General features: G+C 43.5%; 1 protein-coding gene across 10 annotated transcripts in view; it reads right to left on the bottom strand.

Moving 5' to 3' along the window:
- cdh23 (cadherin-related 23) overlaps nt 1–25,884 on the bottom strand; it is an 874,975-nt gene that overhangs the window by 324,613 nt on the left and 524,478 nt on the right. For all 10 annotated transcript variants that reach the window (XM_069885557.1, XM_069885556.1, XM_069885568.1 and 7 more), the window contains 3 exons: nt 21,414–21,486; nt 7,860–7,976; nt 6,051–6,163 (listed from right to left, as the gene is read on the bottom strand). In XM_069885557.1, the coding sequence (XP_069741658.1) occupies nt 6,051–6,163; nt 7,860–7,976; nt 21,414–21,486 (303 nt within the window). The remainder of the gene's footprint in view (nt 1–6,050; nt 6,164–7,859; nt 7,977–21,413; nt 21,487–25,884) is intronic.

The raw sequence follows: 25,884 nt of genomic DNA on the forward strand, positions 1-25,884 counted from the left end.
ATTCTCGGAATTCTATAATTGATTTTTCAACCTTCAACACTTTTTCTGTGTTAGAAACCACTTGCTGTTTACATTCCAAAAAAGCAGACTGAATTTTTTTTAAATCTTCACAAGATGCTTCCACATGTGTTTTAACTGTATTCAATTCTGAACTTATATTAGCATACATTTGAACCATCTCATTCATTAAAGGTTGAATGACAGCATTTAACTCCATATATTGTAACTCAGAAAAGCTCAGCCCTGCTTTCTCTGACGTAGTGGCAGAACTAGGTAACTGCAGCTCCTGCTGCATCTCAACAAAAGGCATTTTAGAGGTTTTACTGCGGGTCTGGACTCCCAGCGACGGCACCCCGACTTCCTCAGGGGGTCGCCGCTGGTCTCCCCCCGCAGCTCGTTGATTTTGTGCAAAATCACGGAGGAAATCGATATCTTCAGATTGAATTGCTTCCTGATGCATTTCAAACAATGGAGTCGTCTTCCTGCGTGCTCCCTCCGTTAAAATTGAGAGGCTTCCAGAATCAGGATCCACTTCTTGGGAACACGCACCTTCTTCCAGAGAACGGGTAATTCCAGCGCCATCCTTCACTTAGTGAGTAGTAGACATTATTTTTCAGCTCCCACAGGCAGTCTTTGTGGTTTAGACACTGAAGAAGTTAAATCTGAAGCTGTATCAATTCGTTTAGGTCCCAAATCTTCAGCACTTCAAAAATGTAACTTTTTCTGCACTTGAGGTTCAATCTTTTTACCATTAATGGCCATAGTAGTTCCTCAATACTTCAAACTAAAATTTAAAAAGTTTAAACTTGAAAACAAAGGGTTAAAAAACAGGTACTTAAAAGTCTAGCCAGAGAGGTCGAGATTACACGTCTAGACTCTACGCCATCTTGCCACGCCCCCCAGGTTGATCATCTTTCAGTGTATATGCAAATAGAAATGGCAGTCTGTATTAATCTAAAGGCTCACACACCCTGACGTACAAACACTTCTCAAATGGAAGGCTGTCAGCACAGCAGTGAAAACTTTGGGTCAATCTCCCATCTGCCTGTTGTCCTTCAAGGATGCTGTCAGTGGAATGTGTGTGGTGGTACACCACCAGCCTACTGCAGGGGGCAACCTCTGTACCTGCAGGAGTGTAAGGGGACAGGACAACATCTGGCCGGCTGTCAATCAGTTAGCCTGAATGGATCAAGCCCCACCCAGTCAGGTCGGGTTATATCACTCTCCGGGATATAAGCCTGCGCTGGCCTCCCACAGAGTTGCAGCAGCCACAGCCAGCCTGGCTCTGTGGAAGACTTTGTGGATTAAAGCCTGTTGTACAATCTTTACCTTGTGTGTGTCTGATTCAGTCGAACAGCGCACCACAATTTAATCCACAAAATTTTCCCATGGCTGCCATGGAAAAACTCCTGAGCGCAGGCAGCCTTGAGGTCGACCCAGGCCACCCGGAACCCCAGACACGCTTCGAGATCTGGCAGCACGTGGTCGAGGCAATCATCGAGGCACATAGGGGGACATCCTAGACTCCGATCGGAAGAGGTTGGTCCTTCTTTGGTCAAAGCTGGGTCCCCGTGCTTTCCAGGTAACCAAAGGCTGCTCCATGTACAAGAGTGCAATGGACACTCTCGAGAACTTGTACAAGCCCCCCATGAATGTGGTCTGTGCAAGTTACCTCCTCAACACCCGAGCCCAGCAACCCGGGGAGACAGCTGAGTCCTACCTGGGACACTTGCGAGAGTTGGCCTGACCGTGTCTGGCTGAACCCGGGGTAGGTGTAGAGGAGGTTGAGAGGCTGATCCAGGACGCCTTCGTCCGAGGGCTACGCTCGAGGGCCATCCAGCAGAAGCTGCTGGAAGACAACATCTATGCCCTTACCAGGACTGTGGAAGTGGTCCAAACCATGGAAGCAGCAGCCCTGCACGTCAAAGCCTTCGATTCCAGGTTCCCCAAGGCTCCCTCATGGCCCTCTCACACTGCAGCTGCAGCCCCAGGCCGAGCTGGGGAGGAAAATGACAGTGTGGCATGCACCTGGTGCCTCTATAAGTACTGTAGGTCCTGGTGTGGGTCAGATCGACTATCGTGCCAAAACTGCCCAGCTAGGAACCTGTATTGTTCCCGATGTGGCAAGAAAGGCCACTTTGCAAAAGTGTGCCTCTCTAAACCTGCCGGCAGCTCAGTGGCCCTCTATGACCTCCCTACCTCCCCCGCAGAACCCCCTCATGTGCACGTGCCGGGCAGCGCAATTATCCCTGCCAGCGACCGTCACAGTGTGTGCCATGAGCATCTGCACCAGCCCCCGCTCTTACCGGTGCCGCTCACTGAGAACTACAGCGACGTCACTTACGGCTGATGTATCATTGTCACTGCCGCCGGCCATGATGATGTCACTTTCCCCCGGCGCAGCGGACATGGCTGGGGAAGGAGGCCAGCCAAGCAGTGGCTTCCCACGTGCTGCCGCCATCTTGTGCCGGACAGCACCAGACACGGAGGGCCTCCGACGACATTGAGAATGACACGGGCGATGACCAGGCCACCCTACCGATGCTTCCCATGCCTCCAGAGGCCATTGGCTACTGCATGCTGCGCCTCATAACCAATGTTGACGTGGTCAACACAGGCGATGAACAGGCCGCCTTATCGATGCTCCCCATCCCTCAGGATAGTGACGACTCTGACTCCGAGATGGTCCTGGCCGCCACCACGCTGACCAAGGACGATCTTGGGCACTCGATGATGGATGTGCGAGTCAATAGGCAGGTAACAAAGTGCCTGTTGGACAGTGGCAGCACCAAGAGCTTCATTCATAAGGTTAAAGGTCCACCCACCACCTGCTCGATCTCCCTCACCACCAAGGAGAAGACTGTTGGTACCCTCGGGCGCTGCACGGTCGATAAAATGTCGGGAGGGGAGACTTACACAGGATTCAGGCTCCTGGTCATGCCCAAACTCTGCGCACCACTCCTCCTTGGTCTGGATTTCCAGTGCCACCTGCAGAGTGTCACCCTTGCCTTTGGGGGGCCCCAACCTCCATTCACATTGCACAGCACACCAACCTACCAGCCCCAGCCAACCTGCGGCCTCTCCACACTGCGCATCACCCCACCGGCGCTCTTTCCACATCTTGCACTAGGCTGCAAGCCGATCGCCGCCAGAAGTAGGCACTTTTGCGCTGCAGACAGGGACTTCATCAAGGCGGAGGAGCGCGACTCCTTGCGGAAGGTGTTATAGAGCCCAGTAACAGCCCTTGGAGAGCCCAACTTCTGGTGGTCAAAGGGGGAAGTAAGCCGAGGATGGTCGTGGATTACAGCCAGACCATTAATCGGTAGACCAAGCTGGATACCTACCCCCTGCCTAGGATTGATGACATGGTCAATTTCTTGGGAACACGCACCTTCTTCCAGAAGATTGACCTGAAGTCGGCATATCACCAAATCCCTATCCACCCGAAGGACAAGCCCTACACCACCTTTGAGGTGGAGGGGCACCTGTACCAGTTGCGCCGGGTTCTTTTTGGGGTCATGAACGGGGTCTCCTTCTTCCAGCGGGAGATGGATTGCATGGTAGACCAGCACAAGCTGAAGGTGATGTTCCCATATTTGGATAATGTCACTATTTGCGGCCATGACCAGTAGGACCACGACGTTAACCTGGAAAAATTCCTCCAAACTGCCACAGAGCTGAACCTCATTTACAACAAAGAGAAGTGTGTGTTCAGCACCACCCGCCTCGCCATCCTGGGGTACATCGTGACCCAAGGAGTTGTCGGCCCAGATCCGGAAAGGATGTGCCCATTAATTGAGTTACCCCTTCCCCCACACTAAAGGCCCTCCGCAGGTGCCTGGGCCTGTTCTCTTATTACTCGCAGTGGGTCCCTCGCTTCTCGGTCAAGGTCCGCCCACTGGCTCAAGCCACAATTTTTCCCCTTCCACCTGAGGTGCAGGCAGCCTTCACCCGCATCAGGCAAGACATTGCGGATGCCATGATGCAGGCTGTGGATGAGGACTCCCCCTTCCAGGTGGAGAGCAATGCCTCTGAGGTGGCCCTCGCTGCTATCCTCAACCAAGGGGGGGGTGTGCCCCATCACCTTCTTCTCCAGGACCCTCTATGGCTCCGAGCTAGGGCACTCCACCATTGAAAAGGAGGCCCAGGCGAATGTGGAAGCGGTCTGCCAGTGGAGCCATTACCTGGCCGGCAGGAGATTCACGCTCCTCACAGACCAGTGGGCAGTGGTGTTCATGTTTAACACTACCCACAAGTGCAAGATCAAGAACGACAAGATCCTGCGCTGGAGAGTCAAGCTGGCAACCTACAGCTACGACATCCAGTACCACCCTCGGAAGTTTAACGACTCCGCTGATGCCCTCTCTCACACCTGTGCATCTATGAATGATGACAGGTTGCAGGCATTGCATGAGACCATCTGCCATCTGGGCATCACCCGGTTGTACCATTTCATTGTCCCGAAATCTGCCATACACCATCAGGGACATCAGGGACATGACCGAGGCCTGTCGGGTCTGTGCGGAGTGTAAACCCCGCTTCTTCCGCCCCCACCCCCAGGCCCACGTTGTAAAGGCTACTCGGCCTTTCAAGCGTCTCAGCGTGGACTTCAAAGGGCCCCTGCCTTCCACGAACCAAAACGTCTACTTCCTCATGGCAGTGGACGAGTACTCACACTTCCCTTTCACCATCTATTGTCTGGACACCTCCAAGGCCACTGTCATCAGGGCCTTGGGGAAGATTTTCACCATGTTTGGCTACCCTGCCTTCATCTACAGCGATCGGGGATCTAGTTTCATGAGCAATGAGCTGCACCAGTACCTGACGGTGAGGAGCATTGCGACCAATTGCACGACAAGCTAAACGGGCAAGTGGAACGCGAGAATGGGATGATCTGGAAGGCAGTCCTCCTGGCTCTCAGGTCAAAAGGGTGGGCCGTTGAGTACTGGCAGGACACCCTGCCCAAGGCGCTCCATGCCATTCAGTCACTGCTGTGCAAGGCTACCAATGAGACCCCTCACGAATGTCTGTTCTCATTCCCCAGCAGGTCGGCGACTGGAATGTCACTCCCAGCATGGCTCATGTCCCCGGGACTGGTGCTTCTGCGTAAGCATGTACGGTCACACAAGGCCGAAGCCCTGGTAGAGCAGATTTTCCTCTTTCATGCAAGCCATAACTATGCTTACATTAGGTTTGGCAGTGGCAGGGAGGACACCGTCTCAACCAGGGACCTGGCACCAGCAGGAGCACCCAGCATACCATGCCACCCTCCAATCCAGGACGACGCAGTCCGGGCATACATCCCCGTCCCCAGGGAGCTATGGGGCACGCAGGGCTTCCTTGACCACCAGGGGCCCACTTCAGCCTTAGGAGATGAACCCGCCCCCTCCACCCATCCAATACGACTTGCATACGTCGACCCCGGCCCCCCTGGCCACCCCTCTGCGCGGCACCACACACACCCCTGCCGCCAGTCCCCCCACTTCCCCTCTGACCAGTGACCAGGACCCAGTCCTATGACAGTCACAGAGACCCCAGCGGCCGCCAAATCGTCTCAACCTGTAAATATTGTATGTACATAGTGGGTGAGATTCCTTGTTACTGCTCCCAACTCTGGGACAATTTTAAAAAAAGGGGTGAATGTGGTGGTACACTACTGGCCTACTGGAGGGGGCAACCTCTGTACCTGCAGGAGTGTAAGGGGACAGGACAACACCTGGCAGGCTGTCAATCAGTTGGCCTGAATAGATCAAGCCCCACCCGGTCGGGTGTCAATTACCCTCCAGCATATAAGCCTGCGCCGGCCTTCCGAGGCCTCACACAAAGTTGCTGCAGCCACAGCCAGCCTGGCTCTGTGGAAGTCTTTGTGGATTAAAGCCTGTTGTACAGTCTTTACCTTGTGTGTGTCTGATTCTGTCTAACAGCGCACCACAATGAGATTTGTCTGCCAGGCGCTGACAGACGAACAAACACAACCGTTAGCTGTGTGAAGAGATTTGTATCAGGGGAGACACCCCTCAATGGTCAGTTGGCATAGCAAGATCACTCACTGTGGCTATTCCCGTCTTCTGGTTATTTGCTACTCCTCCATCCACTGCTCTGACGATGAGGATGTACTCAAATTTGGTCTCTCTGTCCAGCAGTGAAGTGGTTGTTATTTCCCCTACAAGAAAATGGACAGGATCATTACCCATATATCGGCAGTAATAACATCAGTGCATTAATTATACATAATAAGCATATGTTTTGAGCAAAGGCTAATGGAATCAAGGTAGGTAGAGAAACAGATGAATCAAGATCTAATCGATTATAAGGTTGGCCTCAAGGGAATAAATGGACAACTCTTGACCCTTTATTTTATCACCACATGAATATCAATAGATATCATTTTGTGATGGTTGAATCCTCTTGAGGTCAAGAACTTTAAATCTTGTAAACATGGACACCCCAAGGTCAGTTCAGAAGCAACTATTTTTCCTGCCTCCAGTAAATTCACACTGAAGGGCTCAGGCCCAAGACATCGGTAATATATCTTTACCTCCTCTGGACACTAAAACCTGCTGAGTTTCTCCAGCATTTCTGTCTCTTTAACTATCATCACAGAGTCTGCGGTCTTTCATGTTTCACCACACTCCAACCCAAGTCCACTGGGAGTCAACCACATATGTCAGCTTTGGGCCAGGTGCAGATTCTGAACAAATATTTAAAGTTGGGTCAGGTTTCCCCAAGAAGGTTTGCTCAGTATCATTTAGCTTAATCCTCAAACAAATTAATAACATGCTTAATTTATTAACAGCAATGACTGAGCTTTTTTCAGATTGGGTATCCAACCAATTACAAGTCAATGGGCTTGGGTTGGGTTTACTTTTATATGTGAGGAAATAAGGCGGCAGCACAGCTTGTGCAACCCTTTTGCAGCGTGAGCATCTCGGGTTTGAATCAGTCACTGTAAGGAATTTGTACGTTCTCCCCTTGTCTGTATGGGTTTCCTCTGGGTGCTCCTACCTTTCAAAAAAAAGTACAGGGGTTGGATGTTAATTGAAGTGTTTGGGCATCTTAGGCTCATAGGCCGGAAGGGCTCGTTACCATGCTGTCTGTCTAAATTTAAAAATTTTGTATTCTCTCAACTATTGTTGAAAAATGACAGTATAACATAATTGATTTAAATATTTGTTCAAAATATTTCTGACATTGTACACAGTTGGAAAACCCTCTCATACAATGGCAGCCTCTTTCTGAAGTACAGATAGATCAGAAATTAAATGGCCTTAATATTTATTGGGAAAAGTTTTTTAGGATCAAACATGGAATGTATACTTTCCTTGTAAATCAATACGAGATTCTGCATCACCTTGAAAGTCCCTTCCACTTGCTTTCTGGCAAGGAGTACAGGAGGAAGTGTTACTCCAAGTGGCAACTTGCAGCTTGCCTTGAGAAACAGAACTCGGCTCTGGGCAAGCAAGAGTGTGCAGGCATGCACAACTTGGCCGTGGTTTTTTCCCAAAAGCCAATGCACTCATCAGTGACAAACAGGTGCTTTCCTTCAGGTGGATGGGAATTGCTATATTATGATGGCAATGCTTGTTACTGACAGAATCTCAAAAGCGATTCAGGGTTTTTAATTGCTTCTTCTTTTTCAATGGCACTGACTTGATCTTGATGTTTCAAGTTTTTCTTTGGGTAATGAAAGGAGATCTACCAACTCAAAGGAGGTGGAATTGTTGCATTCCCTGACTCCTCCCTCAGATGACGCTGTGACTATTTCTTGGCCAAACAATTCATCCCATTTGCAAAGACCTTGATTTTCTGGTGGGTTAAACCGAGACAATTTAGTCACTTCCACCCAAGAGTCGGTCTACCTGAGCGAGTGTTGATACGAAACAGTGAGGACCCCTCCAAAGAGTATATGATTGACTCCTGCCCGTACTCCCGAGACTGGTCCAAATCAGATGCTGTTACAAACAATACCGTGGCTCCTGAAAGAGAGAAATGGACTGTAGTTACACATCCATGAAGGAACAATGGTCCAGCAACCTTTTGTGAAAATGATGTTACATTTGAACCATTATATCCAAATAAATCTTTGCTTCTCAGCTCCTCACCCATTTGTTTATTTGTCAGATTATACCTCGACCAGAAAGATTCTTCTGTGAGCAGTCCAGCAGGTTAACTCTAACTTTCATAAAGTAGAAGAATATAGTTACAACAAAAAAAATCCTCTTTTCAGATCATTACAAGATTGACCAACTCAAAAGCAAATTTTATCTGTTACTTCATTGATAGCCAGACATGCAATTTTGATTAAATGGAAAGCCAATATTCAACCTACCCAAACACAAGAGTTAAATGAATATTATGCCTTGTTTAGGTTTAGAAAAAAAATAGATATGCCATCAAATAATCAAATACTAATTTCCTAAAGTTTAGGGCTGTTACAAGCTTCAATGCTGGGCTGTCTATTTCCAGGTTGTTGCCACTTGATGCCCACGTTAGTTATTTTTCCCAACCTTGTATAGTGGTCAGGGTTTGAATTAACGGGGGTGGGGGGGTCCTCTTTTCTTCGTAATTTTATCTCAATATTGTTTGATTTTTGTATTATTGAAAACCAATAAAAATATATTAAAAAGAGAAAAAAATAATATTGAAGTTGTAGTGCATGCTATGGCAGGGTGCTGAAGACACACACACACACACACACACACACACACACACACACACACACACACACACACACGCGCGCACACACACACACACACACACACACACACACACACACACACACACACACGGTACATTTGGTACTGCATTATTGAACGCTTTGCCCCGCCTTATATAGGCCTGCTGGGCCGAGATGTCCCGTTGCTTCCAGTGGAAATGACATCACGGGCTTGCTGGCCGTCGATTGGTCAGCGTTCCCGCCAGTGCTCATTGTTCTCTGCCTTGTGGCCTGTGGCCTAGGGAGAAAGGCCATTTAGTTGGTGTGGTCCTTGCGGGATTGCTGTGTTCAATCGCTGTGTTGTGTGCTGCGGCACCTATCGGGTAGTGGGCCATCACAAAGTAATATCTTTTAAAACATTTTTTAAAAAAATTATGAATGAGGCAAATAAAAAAATTAAAAACAAAAATGAAAAATATTTGTTTACCAAACACAAGCAGCATGATAGCACTATTATGGAATTTGTTCAGGAGCCTGATAGCTGCAGGGAAGAAACTATGTTTGCACCTAATTTCGGGAAGGCAAATCACACCACTGAAGAACAATTAATGATGCTGGTGTGGTGGCTCACCACAAGGCAGGCAAACTGGCCCTGCTTGTAAGCCATGCAGCGGGGCAGTGGATCAAAACCCGCGCTTGGGGACCATGTGACGCCCGGGTGACATCAGCGCCCTCCAGCATGGTTCTCAGCCAGGTCTGGGCTGGGAGTATAAGTGCAGCCCGGCAGCCTGCAATAAACTAGTCTGCTCACTGACCTCAACCCGTCTGGTTGTGTGTGTTATTGCAGGAGCAGTGTAGCCGCCGCTACACTGGTCGCATTAAGGGAGTGCTTAGCAAGTGGATGAAGGATAGAAAACAGTGCTAATCAGGTGGAAAAAATCTGGGGATGGGGAAGAGGCTTGCGTGAAGTACAGTCCAATAGAGACAAAGGTTCTGTTTCTCTCTAAGAAATTCTGTGCCAGGAGGAGTCATGTGATGGAGTAGTAGCCGAAAGGGTAATACCAGCTGTCACATTTGTGGCCCGAAATGTGAAGTTAATAAAACATTAAACACAAGTTTATCAGGTAAACTTCTCTGTTGTCTTTTTATTCTCCGGTTTCCTTTGTTCTCTTGCTTGTGTTCTTATCTCTCTCTCATACCACGTGACTTCCGGTACATCTCATACATATTCATTATCATGACATCCCTCCTTTAATCAGAAATAAACTTTACCTTCACTTACCAATATCTCTCGGAAACATACAAACATCGTAACTAATGGTAATATAACTCAACTACATAAAATTTACTTCCTACAGCATTCATACATGCACTTTATGATATAAGATTAAAATACTGTCCCAAAGTTCTTATTAAAACTATGACACAAAGTCTTCGTATCATTTGGGCACTTTCCGGTTTCGTTTCGGCCTGCCTGCGATATTGTCGTCGCTTCTCGGTTGTTCACTCTCAGCGTCGGAAATACTGCTCGCCACGGCTTCGCGTGTTTCTGGCGCTCTAGTCACTTCATCAGGAGTGCTGGTAACTGCCTCTGGAACATCATCAGGTCTCTCAGTTTCAGCATCTCGTATTGGCCTTTCAACCTCTTCACTCGATGTATCTCTGGACTGGTACCTTTTTAAACCTGAGACATTTCTCTTATACAGGACTCCAGTCGGAGACTTGACTGTCACCATACTGCCACTTCTGGATACGACAGTATAGGGTTGATGGTAATAAGGTGTGTCTAGCTTACCACCAGTTTCATGCCTCACTAGAACATTATCTCCTGGCATGATGTCTGAGTACTTGGCTCCACGTTTCGAATCTGTGTACAGCTTTGCTGCACCTTTCTTTTCAGCATCGTGGTCCCTCATCTCCTGGTCGTCTCGGATTTCCTTTATTTCTGGCATTTTTGTGCGGATTTTTCTCCCAAAAAATGCTTCTGCAGAACTTTTTCCAGTAGTTGCATGAGACGTTGCTTGATAGACAGCCACATAAGATAGCAATGCTTCTCGCCAATTTTGTCCTTCTACGTGTGCAATTCTCAATCGTTTTTCAATGGACTGATTTTGTCTCTCTACTTCTCCATTGGCTTGCGGCCATTTCGGAGTTACTTTATGATGGTGGATACCTGTGGTCCTCATGTATTCTGCAAATGTCTCTGGAATGAATTGTGGACCATTGTCAGAGTATAATGTAACAGGTAATCCATATCTTGCGAATATCTCTGCTAACGCTTGTATTGTTTTTTCAGTGGTTGTGGACTTCAACACCACGTACTCATAGTATCTGCTGTAGTAATCTATCACTACCATAATTGATTCACCCGTCGGTAAAGGTCCAAGAAAATCAACAGCTACGTCGATCCATGGTCCTGTCGGAAATTGCGTACTCTGGATCGGTTCTGGCGGATTACTCCTACTTGTGATTTGACATCCGTGACAAGTTTTAACAAATTTCTCGGCGTCTTTATCACAACTTGGCCACCATACCTTGGTCCTGAGGTTTTGCTTGGTACCAACAATACCTAGGTGTCCTTCATGCGCTAAGGATACGATCTTCGGTCTCAATCTTTGTGGTATCACCAATCTGCAACCTCTTAATTCACACTGTCCGATGCAACAAAGTTCGTCTCTAATGGGAATGTAAGCCTTGTGAGTACACTTGTCCCATTGTCCACTCTGTATGCATTCTCTTACTTCCATGAGTTCTGGATCACGTTAGGATTCTCTCTCGACTTCCTTCGTAGTCACAGCTTTCGGTGTCGCCTGAATAGCTATGAAGCGTACAAAGCTCTCTGTTTCTGTTCCCAATTCTGACTTGGATTGTGGACATCCATCCTTCACCAATCTGGACAGGAGATCAGCAATGTTTGCTTTCCCTGCAATGTGGATTACTTTATATTTGTAGGGTTGTAGTCTGAGTACCCATCTCTCTATTCTGGCACATGGTTTGGATCTAGGTGCATAGATCACCTCTAATGGCTTATGATCTGTGATGAGTTCAAATTCAATGCCGTATAAATATGCATGGAACCTCTCACAGGCCCATACAAGTCCGAGTGCTTCTTTCTCTGTCTGAGAGTATCTTCTTTCCACATCTGATAACGATCTGCTGGCATAGGCAATGATTCTTGGTCCTCCATCATGCATCTGGACCAACACGGCTCCTAAACCAACCTGGCTGGCATCCGCTATGACTTTGGTTGATGCCGCCGGATCGTAATATCCAAGAGTTTTTGCATCTGTCAGGCTTTGCTTCAGCACTGTGAACGCTTTCTTCTGCTCAGATCCAAAATGAAATGGTACACCCTTCCTGGTTAGTTTTCTTAGTGGTTCTGCCACTGTAGCGAAATTAGGAATGAACTTTGCACAAAAATTGACTAATCCTAGGAAACACCTCACCTCTGTTGCGTTCTGAGGTGCACGTGCCTCTGCAATAGCTTTCACCTTGGCCTCTGCAGGGTTTAGTCCTTCCCGTGTAAGTCTGTGTCCCATGAAGTCCATTTCTGACACACCGAACTGGCACTTGTTTCCATTCACGGTAAGGCCTGCCTCCTGTAGTCTAGATAGTACACGCCTCAACCGTTTGTCATGCTCTTCCTTCGTTGGTGCATGGACTATGATGTTGTCAGAAATGTTGGCAACTCCAGGAATGCCTTGAATCACTCGATGGATTTCATACTGGTAGATCTCCGAAGCTGCATTAATTCCAAATGATAGTCTCTTGTAACGATACAATCCACAGTGAGTCACAAATGTAGTTACATCTCGGGAACCTGGATCCAGCTCTAATTGATGATAGCCCCATTTCAGATCAATTTTTGAGAATATCTTACTGGTAGTTAGTTCTTGAAGTTGTCTGCAAATGTCTGTAATCTTGTTTAGTCTTTAATTTTCTTCAAGCTTCTTTCATCCTCGTCGCCAATGTCACATTTGTGGCCCGAAATGTGAAGTTAATAAAACATTAAACACAAGTTTATCAGGTAAACTTCTCTGTTGTCTTTTTATTCTCCGGTTTCCTTTGTTCTCTTGCTTGTGTTCTTATCTCTCTCTCATACCACGTGACTTCCGGTACATCTCATACATATTCATTATCATGACACCAGCCTTCTCCAGAAAAGGAAAAAAGTAAAGCCACAGACACACAAACCATAACAAATAAAAAATAAAGGTGTGGAGGATATGGCACCAAAGAAAGAAAAGCCAAAAACAACGGGAAGAAAAGAAGAAGGAAAGACGTCGGAAGAGAAAGGTGAAGGCCTTACCTGTACAAAGAAGCAGGGACCCGCCGTAGAAAGAGGAGCCCACTCCCTGAGGTCAGTGAAAACCCCAAAGGGTTGCGACCCACCGAGCGTAGGACTACAAGGATGGCTCACGGAGCCAAACAGAGATGCGCAACTGCGCATGCATGAGGAATTGCGCACAACACTGACGGGGAGGGGGGAGCAGCTGAGTAAGTCCGGACAGCAGGGCTCCCAGCAGGAAGATACAGAAAATAATGGGAATGAGAGGGAGGAGAATGAAAAAAGGAAATCAGAGACTCAGCAGATGACCAGCCCAGAGGACCAACATCAAGACACCATTAAAAAAAAAACCAGCAAACTGAGATAAACAGCCCAACAAGAAAGTCAGAAGAGACACAGATACAAGGAAGAGAGGTAGAGGACACAGGTCCTGGAGTGGACTCAGGGGAAGAGGAGGGAGAACCTCAAGCTCTGCACAGAGAAATAGAAGATAAAGGGAATGGACTGTACATAGATAGGAAATTTTTTGAAGAATATATGGAAGCAGTAAAAGAATTGCAGACACGAGAAGAAAAAGTGAGTAGACTAGAGATGGTCATGACAGAAATAGGGAAAAGAGTAGACAAGGTGGAAGAATGAGAAACAGCCGTAGAAATGGAAGTGGATGACTTAAAAAGGAAATTGGAAGAATCTGATAAAAAAGTTAAAGAAACACAGGAGTTGTTAGCTCAGAAGATGGATATAATGGAAAACTATAATAGGAGAAACAATATAAAGATCGTGGGCCTTAAGGAAGATGAAGAAGGCAAAGATATGAAAGAATTTATAAAAGAATGGATCCCCAGGGTCCTAGAAATGCCAGAATTACAGCAAGGATTGGAAATAGAAAGGGCACACAGAACATTAACCCCTAAACGACAGCCACAACAAAAACCAAGATCCATACTAGTAAAATTCCTGAGATATACGACAAGAGAAAATACATTGGATAAGGCAATGAAAATAAGAATACAAAGGTCAAAAAATATTTTTTCTACCCAGACATAAGTTTTGAGCTCCTGAAGAAGACGAAGGAGTTTAACGCAGCAAAATCGATCCTATGGAACAAAAGCTATAAATTTATGTTAAGATATCCAGCGGTGCTTAAAATAGTTATCCCGGGGCAGCAAAGCAGACTGTTCTCAGATCCGGAGGAAGCACGAGAATTTGCAGAATGCCTGCAAAACAGACAGAGAGATGAAGAGATGTAACAAGAACAAGAATGATGACAAACTTCATATAAAGAAGAAAAAGAAAGTATAAGTAAGAACTTAGAAGGGTAAGAAGGGAAGAAAGGAAGTAAGGGGGAAATTAAGAGGGTGAGCTTTGTTATAAGTGAAGATAAAAGTCTTTTCTGGAGGGGGCTTGGTGGGAGAGAATAACAGTCACTGCAAAATCAGTTGACGCTTGCGAGCGAGTTTGCAATCCAAATGGAAAGGGGAAATGTGGTTGCCCAACAAGGGACAAGGGGAAACTCAGAGAGGAGGGGGAACACTTGGGGTTAAGGGAATTTTAGATGTGGGAATAGAGGAAATATTTTATGTTTTAGAAGTGTTGTCTTACAGTGTGTTCAAAAAAAGAAAATAGAAATGGATAAAGAGGAAAGGTGGTGAGGAGGAAACGGAAAGGAAAGGTAAACAAAGTACGAAATGGACATGTTGAACTATATGACTATAAATATTAACAGAATACATAACCAAATCAAAAGGAAGAGGCTGTTAAATTTACTGAAGAAAGAAAAAATTGATATAGCATTCGTGCAAGAAACACATCTAACTGCAGTGGAACACAAGAAATTAAGGGGAGACTGGGTAGGGCACGTAACGGCAGCATCATATAACTCAAAAGCTAGAGGAAATGTACCAATCAAAATAGAGGAGGAAATAATAGATCCAGCAGGGAGGTATGTAATGATAAAGTGTCAGATATATTCAGAATTTTGGAATTTGCTCAATGTATATGCATCTAATGAAGAAGATCAAAAATTTATGCAAGAAATCTTTTTGAAGATTGCAGATACGCAGGGGAATATACTGATAGGAGGGGATTTTAACCTTAATTTGGACTCAAAAATGGATAAAACTGGAAAAAAGACTAGCAGAAAGAACAAAGTAACCAAATTTATGGTTAAATCGATGCAGGAAATGCAACTTTTGGATATATGGAGGAGACAACACCCAAAGCAGAAGGAATACTCATATTATTTGGGTAGACATAAAACATACTCAAGGATAGACCTGTTCCTGTTATCAGCCCACATCCAAGGGAGAGTTAGGAAAATGGAATATAAAGCTAGATTGTTATCGGATCACTCACCCCTGTTATTGGCAATAGAGCTGGAGGACATTCCACCGAGAACGTATAGATGGAGATTAAACTCCATGCTACTTAAAAGACAGGATTTTAGAGAATTCATTGAGCAACAAATTAAAATGCACTTTGAAATAAATACGGAATCAGAGAAAGATAAGTTTATACTATGGGATGCAATGAAAGCAGAGGGCAGATAATAAGTTATGTAACTAAGATGAAGAAGGACTACAATCGGGAAATAGAATAGTTGGAAAGGGAAATAGCAAGTACAGAAAAAAGAATTAGAAATAAGGGAAGAAACAACAAAAAGAAGAGAATTGGTGGATAAAAAAATAAAATATGAAACACTACAAACATATAAGGTGGAGAAGAACATAATGAAGACAAAACAGAAGTATTATGAGCTAGGAGAAAAAATGCCCAAAATACTAGCTTGGCAGCTTAAGACAGAACAAACTAAAAGAACAGTATTGGCATCAAGGAAAAAGGACAAACAAATTACATATAACCCAACAGAGATCAATGAAAACTTCAAGGACTTCTATGAGCAACTATATCGAACTGAGAACGAAGGGAAAGAAGACAAAATAGATGAATTTCTAGCTAAAATTGAACTACCGAAATTTCAAGAGGAGCAAAATAAATTAATACAACCATTTGAAATAGGGAAGTATAGGATATATTAAAAAAAAACTACCGAACAATAAAACGCCGGGAGAGGATGGGCTCCCAATAGAATCCTATAAAACATTTAAAGACTTATGAATTCCTCTTCTCCTGGAAGTAATGAATGAGATTGAAGAAACAGAAAACATGCCAGATTCATGCAAAACAGCAATAATTACAGTAATACCAAAGACAGGGAAAGATCCACTAACACCAGCATCGTATAGACTAATATGTCTACTCAACACAGATTATAAGATAAGAGCTAAACTATTGGCAAACAGATTGGCCGACTGTGTACCAACAATAGTAAAACTAGATCAAAGTGGATTTATTAAGAAAAGACGAACAATGGACAATATCTGTAAGTTCATTAACTTAATCCATACAGTACAAGGAAACAAGACGCCAACAGTGGCAGTTGCCTTAGACGCAGAGAAAGCCTTTGACAGAGTAGAATGGAATTATTCATTCAAAGTAATACAGAGGTTCAACCTACCAGAGAAATATATTAATTGGATTAAAGCATTATATAAGGGACCATTGGTGAAAGTGACAGTAAATGGATATATATCTAACCAATTTAAATTAAGCAGATCAACCTGGCAGGGATGTCCATTATCTCCCTCACTGTTTGTGTTAGCTATAGAACCACTGGCAGAACTGATAAGAACAGAAAATAAAATAAGAGGGATAAAAATAAAAGAGAAGGAATATAAAATCAGTCTATTTGCAGATGACATCATAGTATACTTAACAGAACCAGAAATATAATAAAAGAATTACATAAGAAATTGAAGGAATATGGAGAAGTATCGTGGTACAAGATCAATGCAAATAAAAGTGAAGCAATGCCAATGAATAATGTGGATTTCACAAAGTTTAAGAAAGAATCACCATTTAGATGGCAAACACAAGCAATTCGATGCCTAGGTATACAACTAGATAATAATCTAAGCCATCTATACAAACTAAATTATCAGCCATTAATGAAGAAGACGACTTAGAGCACTGGAAAGACTTAACACTAACACTGATAGGAAGAGTAAATTGTATTAAAATGAATATCTTCCCAAGGATACAATACCTATTTCAATCATTACCAATTCACCTAACAGAGAAATTCTTCAAGGAGCTAAAGAAAATAATAAGGAAATTCTTATGGAAAGGGGGGAAACCGAGGATAGCGCTAGATAAATTAACAGAATGGTACAAACAAGGGGGCTTACAGCTACCAAACTTTAAGAATTATTATAAAGCAGCACAATTAAGATACCTATCAGATTTTTATCAAACAAGGGAAAAATCAGATTGGACCAGATTAGAGCTAGATAAAATAGGGGAGAAGGTACCTGAACATCTACTAAATAAGTGGGATGAAAAGCTGGTGCAACATAGGAATTCACCAGTACTGCACCATCTGCTCAACATTTGGATGAAGATTCACGTAGAAAGGAATAAAACAAATTATCAACTACCAATATTAATATTGATGCAAAATCAACTAATCCCTTTCACAATAGATAACCTTTCCTTTAGAGAATGGGGGAGAAAAGGGATCAAAAGAATAGAAAATTGTTTTTTGGGAAATAATTTATCTTTTGAACAAATGAAGGACAAATATGGTACAACTCACGGTACAATGTTTGCATACCACCAACTGAAAACCTACTTGAAGGACAAATTGGGAAGCAGACTGAGGTTACCAGAAGAAAGCAAGTTTGAATATGTGATTACAGACACAATGATAATTAAAAGATTTATAACAAACATGTACATCAAACTGTAAGAGAAAGAGAACGAGGAAACAAGCTGTAAACCTAAACAAAAATGGGAACAAGATCTAAAAATAAAGATAAAGCATGAAACATGGGAAAGCTATGCTCCGGAACTATGAGAAATACAATAAACATGAGGTTACGCATGATACTATATAATTGGTTACTTAGGTTATACACCATGCCCCAAAAGTTAAATAAATGGGACCCAACAGTATCAGACAGATATTTTTGCTGAAAGAAGGAAACGGGATCAACAGTACATGCTATTTGGGCATGTGAAAAAGTGGAAAAGTTTTGGGAAGATCTAAACAAGGTATTAAATAAAATCACAAAAAGCAACATACCAAAAACTCCAGAGATCTTTTCTTCTAAGTAATATAAGAAGTAAAGAACTTAGACTCGATTTGGATGGAGCACAAAAAAGATTTATTATCATAGCCTTAGCTGTCGCAAAAAAATGTTTCATGTCTACCTGGAAATTAGAAGATAGCCTGAGAATACAACAATGGTACATAGAAATGAATAAATGTATTCCATTGGAAAAAATAACATATAATTTAAGAAATAACAAATATGGGAACCGTACATGGAACACAACAGAGAATTCCTACAGTGGACCTCCACCGCCTAAAATGACAGAAGGAGAAGAAGAAGGAATGAACTGACCCAGTATGTAAAAGTAGAAGCCACAAATTTTTTGTTTATTTTCATTGTGTGACGACATTGTTTAATAGGTTTAATGTATCATGTGTTTTGGGCATTGGGTGGGTGGGGAGGGGGGGGTGTGGGAGGGAGGGAAGGGAGGGGGGAAAAAGGGGAGAATATATTCAAGAGGGAAATGTTTGTGTGTATTTTGGTCAGTATGGTTCATAGTGTAAAAAATAAAAAATTTCAAAAAAAGAAATTCTGTGCCAGGTGATCAATTGCCGCACAAAGTGTCAGCACGCAACTTGGTCCACAAGGTTATCATCCCAGGTTCAAATGCATCTGCAAGAGAAGTGCCTATTCTCCAAAGAGCAAAAGATTTGCAACGACATGATTAGCATAACAGTTGGTGCAATACTGTTATAGCACCAGCGACCCAGGTTTGAATCGGGAATACTCTGTAAAGAGTTTGTACATTCCCTTGTGTCTGCGTGGGTTTCCTCTGGGTGTTTCAGTTTCCTCCCATCGTTCAAAACATGCCAGAGGTGGGGGGGGGGGGGGAACGGGGGAGAGGAGTGTAGGTAAATTGTAATTGGATGGCACGGGCTTTTGGGCTGAAAGGGGCTGTTACCGTGCTGATTTTGTAAATTTAAAATTAGAAGTAAGTCAAATTCAAACCTAACTCTTGCTTCTGTGTGTTCACAAACAAAATCCATTCAAAAATTCATCCACGTAATTTAGGTCAACACTTCAAGTGTGGTACTGAGGCTATGCACCATTGCCAGATGGATTAACTTTCAAATGGAATATTCAAACTTCATCCACACAGATATAAAAAAATGTAGGGAGAGGCTGTGCTTGGGCAGCATTAATATCAACTTGTGAAGTCGTTAATCTGTTTGAAATCTTGCCATGAAAATTTTATTTCAAAAATAGACTTTACTCACAGTGATTTAGAAAAGAGAAAGCTGTCCAGAATCTGTTCCCACCCTTACTTTCCCATTCACACATCCCTGTCACCATGCATTGTTACATTTCATTCAATTTATGCCATTACCACCACTGTGGCAGCTTGTCACTTCTCCCACCACCACTCCCCCCCAACTCCTCCTCTTTTGTTTGAGGGACTTCCCTTCGGTCTCAGCCCCTCAATGCCTGGTAATGGGAGTATTCTAGACTGTGGTCCTTCCCCACAGTGCCTTCAAGCCTCAGTGCATCCCTCAGCACGTACTCCTGCAGCCTGGAATGAACCAGTCCGTGGCATTCCCTCACCGACATCTGCATATGCTGAAAGACCAACAGGTTCATGGTGTCTTTCACCATGTTGATGGTCTTCTGGATGTCGGAATCTGTGTGCATCCCCGAGAACAGCCCATAGATCAGTGTCCTCTGTCACGCTGCTGCTGGGGATGAACCATAACAAGGACCTTGCATACTTTTTCACACACTCATCGCGAATCTGCATTCAGCAAAGAAATGTGCAACTGTCTTCACTGTGCATCAATTGGCCATTGTGTCGGCATGCATGCCAATATTGATTGGTTCTCAAAATACTTCTGCCTACTTTATACAGTAGTGGACAACACATTCAGCTTTTGGAGACCTCAATGTGGATGAGAGATTGCAAAAATAAAGATGATCATTAAATAAAGATGTTAATTGAGGTTGACCATCATGAAAGAATGTACAGACTGGAGCTCTGTTGAAAAGACTGCAGAATTGAAGAGTTAAAGAACCAGATCATCATCAGAAATATATTCCCTCTTGTAGTAAAACAAAACTTTCAGAAACAAGATGATCACTAAAGATCTTGGGAATTCAGGAGAAGCATCTCGATCATTTGACTGAGAATGTTGGACCTGCCCCCACAGGAAGTGATTGATATGTGCTATGGGAGAGCTGTGTATTGCAAGGGAGGAGAAAGAAGATAAAGTAAAATTACGTGGAAGCCAGTTTAGGTGCATGACACAGTTCATTATACACCCACGACTGTGCAGCCAGGCACAATTTCAATGTCAACTACAAGTTCATTGATGATACCAAAGTTGTCGGCAGAGTCACAAACGGCAATGAGGAAATGTACAGGAGGGAGATAGATCAGCTCATTGAATGGTGTAACGACAACAACCTTGCGCTCAACATCAGCAAAACAAAGGAGATGATTGTCGACTTCAGAAGGAGGTCAGGGGAACATGACCCAGTCCTCATTAAGAGCTCAATAGTGGAGAGGGTCAAAACTTCAAATTCCTGGTGTCAACATTTCCGAGGATCTGACCTGGAGCCTCCTTGTTGATGCAATCATGAAGAAGGCTCACCAGCAGTTATACTTTGTGAGGTGTCTGAGGAGATTCAGTATCTCACTGAAGACTCTCATAAAGTTCTATAGGTGTACCATGGAGAGCATTCTGACTGGTTCCATCACTGCCTGGTATGGAGGTGCCAACTCTCAGGACAAGAAAATACCCCAGAGGGTTGTCAACTCGGCCTGCAACATAACAGGTACCAGACAGGTCCTCTATTGAGGACATTTACATGAGGTGGTGTCTCAAAAAAGCAGCATCTATTTTCAAAGACCCCGACTACCCAGGCCATGCCCTCTTCACTCTGCTACCATCTGGAAAAAGACGAGCACTCAGCGGCACAAGGACAGCTTCTTCCCTGCTGCCATTGGATTCCAGAATAATTAATGAATCAAAGACACTGCCTTACTTTTTAATACATTATTATTTATATTTATAGTAATGTCATATGATGGTTATAATATGAATGTTTGCACTATGACGCTTCCACAAAAACAATGAATTTCTTGACTTGTTCAAGATGATAAATTCTGATTTTGATTCTGATCTGAGGGTGTAAGTACATTGTTACTATCTTCCTGCACTTGTGATGGATTCACAGTCACTCTCTACAAGCAGGAACCCATTAACCAGAAGGCAGCTCCCAAATTGCAATTCGGTTAGCAATATTCTTCATCGTCAGTCAGCGCACACCCAGCTAATCGCCGATATTTCACCAGCCTCACCTGCAATGATGTTTTCAGGGATTGCCATCACGTAGGAAGATTGGCTGAATGTTGGAGAGTTGTCATTTTCATCCTATGAGAGAGAAGAATACATGAGGCACCTTCAGATAAAGTTGCTTCTGCAGAGTTGACAGAGACAACAAAGGCTGGATGGCCTCTTGCAGTGCCTTCTTGCCAGTTCTCAGATTCGCCCTTCCACACCATTAGACAAAGATACTTGGAGCACTCTCTAACTAGCAACAATCATTGAACAGAACTTCTGGTAGCCACCTATGAATTTGTTTAAAAAGTTGGGGTGTGGAAGAACAGAAACAAGACCTTGAGTGGCAAACACATCAGCAGTGAATCTCATGTTATTCATTGACCAATGGGACCGAAAGCTAGTTTATATCGGTTAATTTCTTTCCGCTACACACACAACTCAAAGGACAAAGAACTTTCTTCTTTTGGGATCATGGATTTAACAAAAGGATTTGTAAAGCAAAGGACAGGGAACAAATAAAATCAGAGGTGTTATCAATTTAGTTACATCCACCTGAACATCTATTTATTGGATGACACTGGACAATGAAGAATTTACTTCCCAAACATTTTTTGGGTGCATTTTATAGATTTTGGGCCACTGATTATGAAAATCACCATAAAATTTTCCTATCACATATTTAAAAAAAAAAGATATAACTTTAATTTTTCTGTCATATTTAAGCCTACTTCAAGCAAACAAAACCATAAAGTGTCACATGCATTGAAAATTCATTTTCGGCATTTGTACTTGGACTTGTTCCCTGTTGATCTTGGTGCAGTCAACGACAAACACGGTGGAAGGTTTCACCAGTACATTTGAAAAGCTGTATCAGAGCAACTGGGATCCATCAGTTCTGGCCACCCATTGTTGGACACTGACACAAGAGGCATCAGATGCTGAGTACAATGTCAGTATCATTATCCGATTAAACATGCCAAATTCAATAAAAGTTAATTTAATGTTTCTCCAATTTCTTACATGACAGAAAATCTGAAATTATCTTTGTGTTCAGACTGAAGTTGTCTAACATAATCCCTCAATTTTTTTTCAGAAAGCAAACCATTTGAAAAAATTTGTTGAACAGTGTAATTAATGTTAGTTTCATCCAAGACTCTGTTGTCCAACTCTAAACACTTCAAATCACATTTGCCTCTTGTGCAAAAGTTCCCATTTTGACTGCATCTTGACTTGACAAATCATCCTCATTTTCATTTTGTGCAAGGTGCAGGGACATTTTAGTATCCAACAGACAGCATGCAATCATTGGTTATTTCAGATCTTGCAAAAAACGTTTCACTGCTCGGGAACAGGCCCTTCGACCTAACTTGTCTCTTTTGACTAAGCCAGCCCCATTTGCCTTTTACTGGACCTCTGCATGCTATTTGTAGTGTGCACATCAACTTTATTTGTGGCATTTGCCCAGTCTTAATAAACTTTTAAAAGAGCTCTGGGTCATGCTGTTTTGTGAGAATGTTAGCCCTTCCATCTGGCTCCAGACTCAACTCAAAGGACAGGGGCTCAAGCAGTTTACATATTTTCTCAATTAACAAGAAGATTTTTACCACTTGCCTGAAGCTTCTGCCACTCACAGCAAGACAGTCACAGCAACATTTGCTATTTTAAGAGCCGTTGGAGGTGGGAAACGATGGTTCTGAAATTCATGCAGGGTGATGCCAAAAAAAATGGAAGCATTAACTCTTTGGACTCCAGGTATTTTTAACCCTTCATGCATAAACTACAGTATAATCAAGAGTATGAACCAGCTGGTGGGTGGGTATAAAACAAGTCCTGGAAAACATGGACACAGAGTATATGAGCTTGTTGGTTGACCCTGAAAACCAGGACACGGAGTATAAGCACTTGTTGGAAGTCCCTGAAAACTCGGACATGAAGTCCAAAGGGTTAAATTTGTAGAGGCTGCATTTGGAAGAAATCATTTGGATCTTTTTAATGAAAGAGGGCCTCAGTGGAAGACTTTTCTGCAACAAGTTTACTTCAACAAACCAATATTTGAAATAGTATCTGCACTTAATTGCTGAGGTACAAACACCTGAGGGTGAAATTAAAGCACCACAAGCACCAAGTTCCAATTTAAATGCAGATTTACTATAAAGAGAAAATGCAACTATAACGAGAAAATGCAGACAGAATTATGATGTTAATTAGGGATTGAATTACATCAGTGTGCCCTAATTCTATCAGCCTGGTTTCAACCCCACTTTAACACATTCTCCATTTCCCATACATTTAATCGGCTGTTGCTCCCCTTTCCTTCGAGTGAGAAGGATGTGCCTTGAAGACCCCTTCGAAAATGCAAACTCAGTGCAATGCCTTGCAGTACTGAGGGAGTGCTGTATTGTCAGAGGTACCACTGCTCAGATATTAAAATGAGAACCAGTTTTCGCTTTCTCTGGTGACGATGGAAGAGGTCCCATGGCACTACTCTGAAGAGTTACCTCCAATCAAATACTTGCTCCTCCTTGCAACACTTGATGAGATTAGCATTACACCAGGATCTTGCCCTCATACATAACAAGGTTTGGTCCAGAAAGCGGTATGAAGAGGCTTCAATATGTTCCAGTGAGGCCTACAACTGTACAACCATATTTATATTGAAGGCCCTCCGTTACCAGTAACCTAATGCTTATTTCATCATAAGATCTAACATTGACAGATATCAAGGATTTGATGCCTGACTCTCCAAAATTATTTGGATACCTAGAATTTTTCCAGTGGACATCCAAATGGACAAAATGGCGGTTCTCATCCACACATCAGATACATCACATACAACCCTGAGATTCTTTTTCCTGTGGGTTAGGCAGAATTTCTAATTACTGATCATTGTAATCTGTACTCAAAAGATGACAGAAATGTATACAAAAGAAAGAAATAAAGACAAAAAATACAAAAAAAGAAAGAAATGTGAAGAAACTGACTCAGCAATATAGAAAAGAAATATTCAGTAATAAATAATGAGCAAAGTAAAAACCCTTAAATGAGTCCCTGATTGAGTTTGTCGTTGAGGGGTTTGATGGTGGAGGGGGAGTGTAATGTGCGTCGAAAGAACCAAAGATTTGTTGATTCAAACCAAGGGTTTTATTAACTAAAAGACTGGAGCATATCACAAGTAGGTTGACGAGTCCAGAATGACCTGGTCTGGCTAGGAGCAATCCTTTAAGACCTGCCAGTTGGTGTGGCTACACTCTCAGCTAATCACAGTCATCCTACACTACCATCTGGTAATTGGTGATAGAATCTGTACTATCACAGGGAGCAGCTATTCCTGGTGTGAGTCTTGCAGCACCAATACCTCTTTTCTAATGGCAGCAGTGAGAACAGAGCATGTGCTGGGAGGTGTGGATCCTTGATGATTGCTGCTGCTCTCCGACAGCAGTGTTCCCTGTAGATGTTCTCGATGGTGGGGAGGGTTTTGCTTGTGATGTCCTGAGCTGCGTCCACTACCTTTTGCAGGTAGTTGTTGTGGTTAATTTTTTTTGTTTAGTGAACAATGAGAAGCTGAACTCAGGGGATCTCCACCAAGGGTCTTGACCCGACTGACTGACCTCTCCGAGGATCCTGCCTGACTTGCTCAGACTCTCTAGCTTCTCAAGACTCGAGCACCTTCCATTTTTGTGCTTTTGAAAGGTTAACATTGTTTAAATGCTTTCACATTCCAACAAGCTTGGCAAGGCAGGCTCTGTTTAATCACTTTGAATACAAACAATCCCAATGATCTGTCTCAGAGATAATGCACCCTGCACTTACTCCTGTCTAATCACTTTAAATATTTACACTGAAGGAAGATGACTGCCACAATATTTAAATAAAGCTTACCAAGTGTTGTTGAATGACTACAATCTTATCCACTAAACGTAACATGCAATAGTATTTAAAAACTGGAAAAGTGTCGCTGATTAATTTGACTCGTGACCAAGCTCCTGAAGGCCCATGATTTTCGGTGCAATTATTTTTAATCTTGATCTTCTGTTTCGTAAGGAGAACATAAATGATAACTACACCATCTATAAATTCACTGATGATACCAAGGTCGTGGGTTGCATAAAGTGGCGATGAGTCCGCACACAGGAGGAAGACTGAACTCTTGGCTGAATGGTGCACCAACAACAACTTCGCACTCAATGTCACCAAAACCAAGGAGCTGATTGTTGACTTCAGAAAGAGGAAACTAATGTGTACAATCCAGTGATCACTGGGGGGATCAGAGGTGGAGGGGATGAGCAAATTTAGGTTCTTGGGAGTCACTATCTCAGAGGATCTTTCCTGGACCCAAACTACTAATGGCACCATGAAGAATGCACGTCAGCACATCTACTTCCTCAGGAAAGAGGTATAGGTGCCACAAGACTCACTCCTCCAGGTTCAGGAACAGCTGCTACTCCTCCACCATCAGACTCCTCAACGATAAACTCAATCAGGGACTCA

This window comes from Narcine bancroftii, chromosome 6, assembly GCF_036971445.1.
Source record: "Narcine bancroftii isolate sNarBan1 chromosome 6, sNarBan1.hap1, whole genome shotgun sequence".
Lineage (NCBI taxonomy): Eukaryota > Metazoa > Chordata > Chondrichthyes > Torpediniformes > Narcinidae > Narcine > Narcine bancroftii.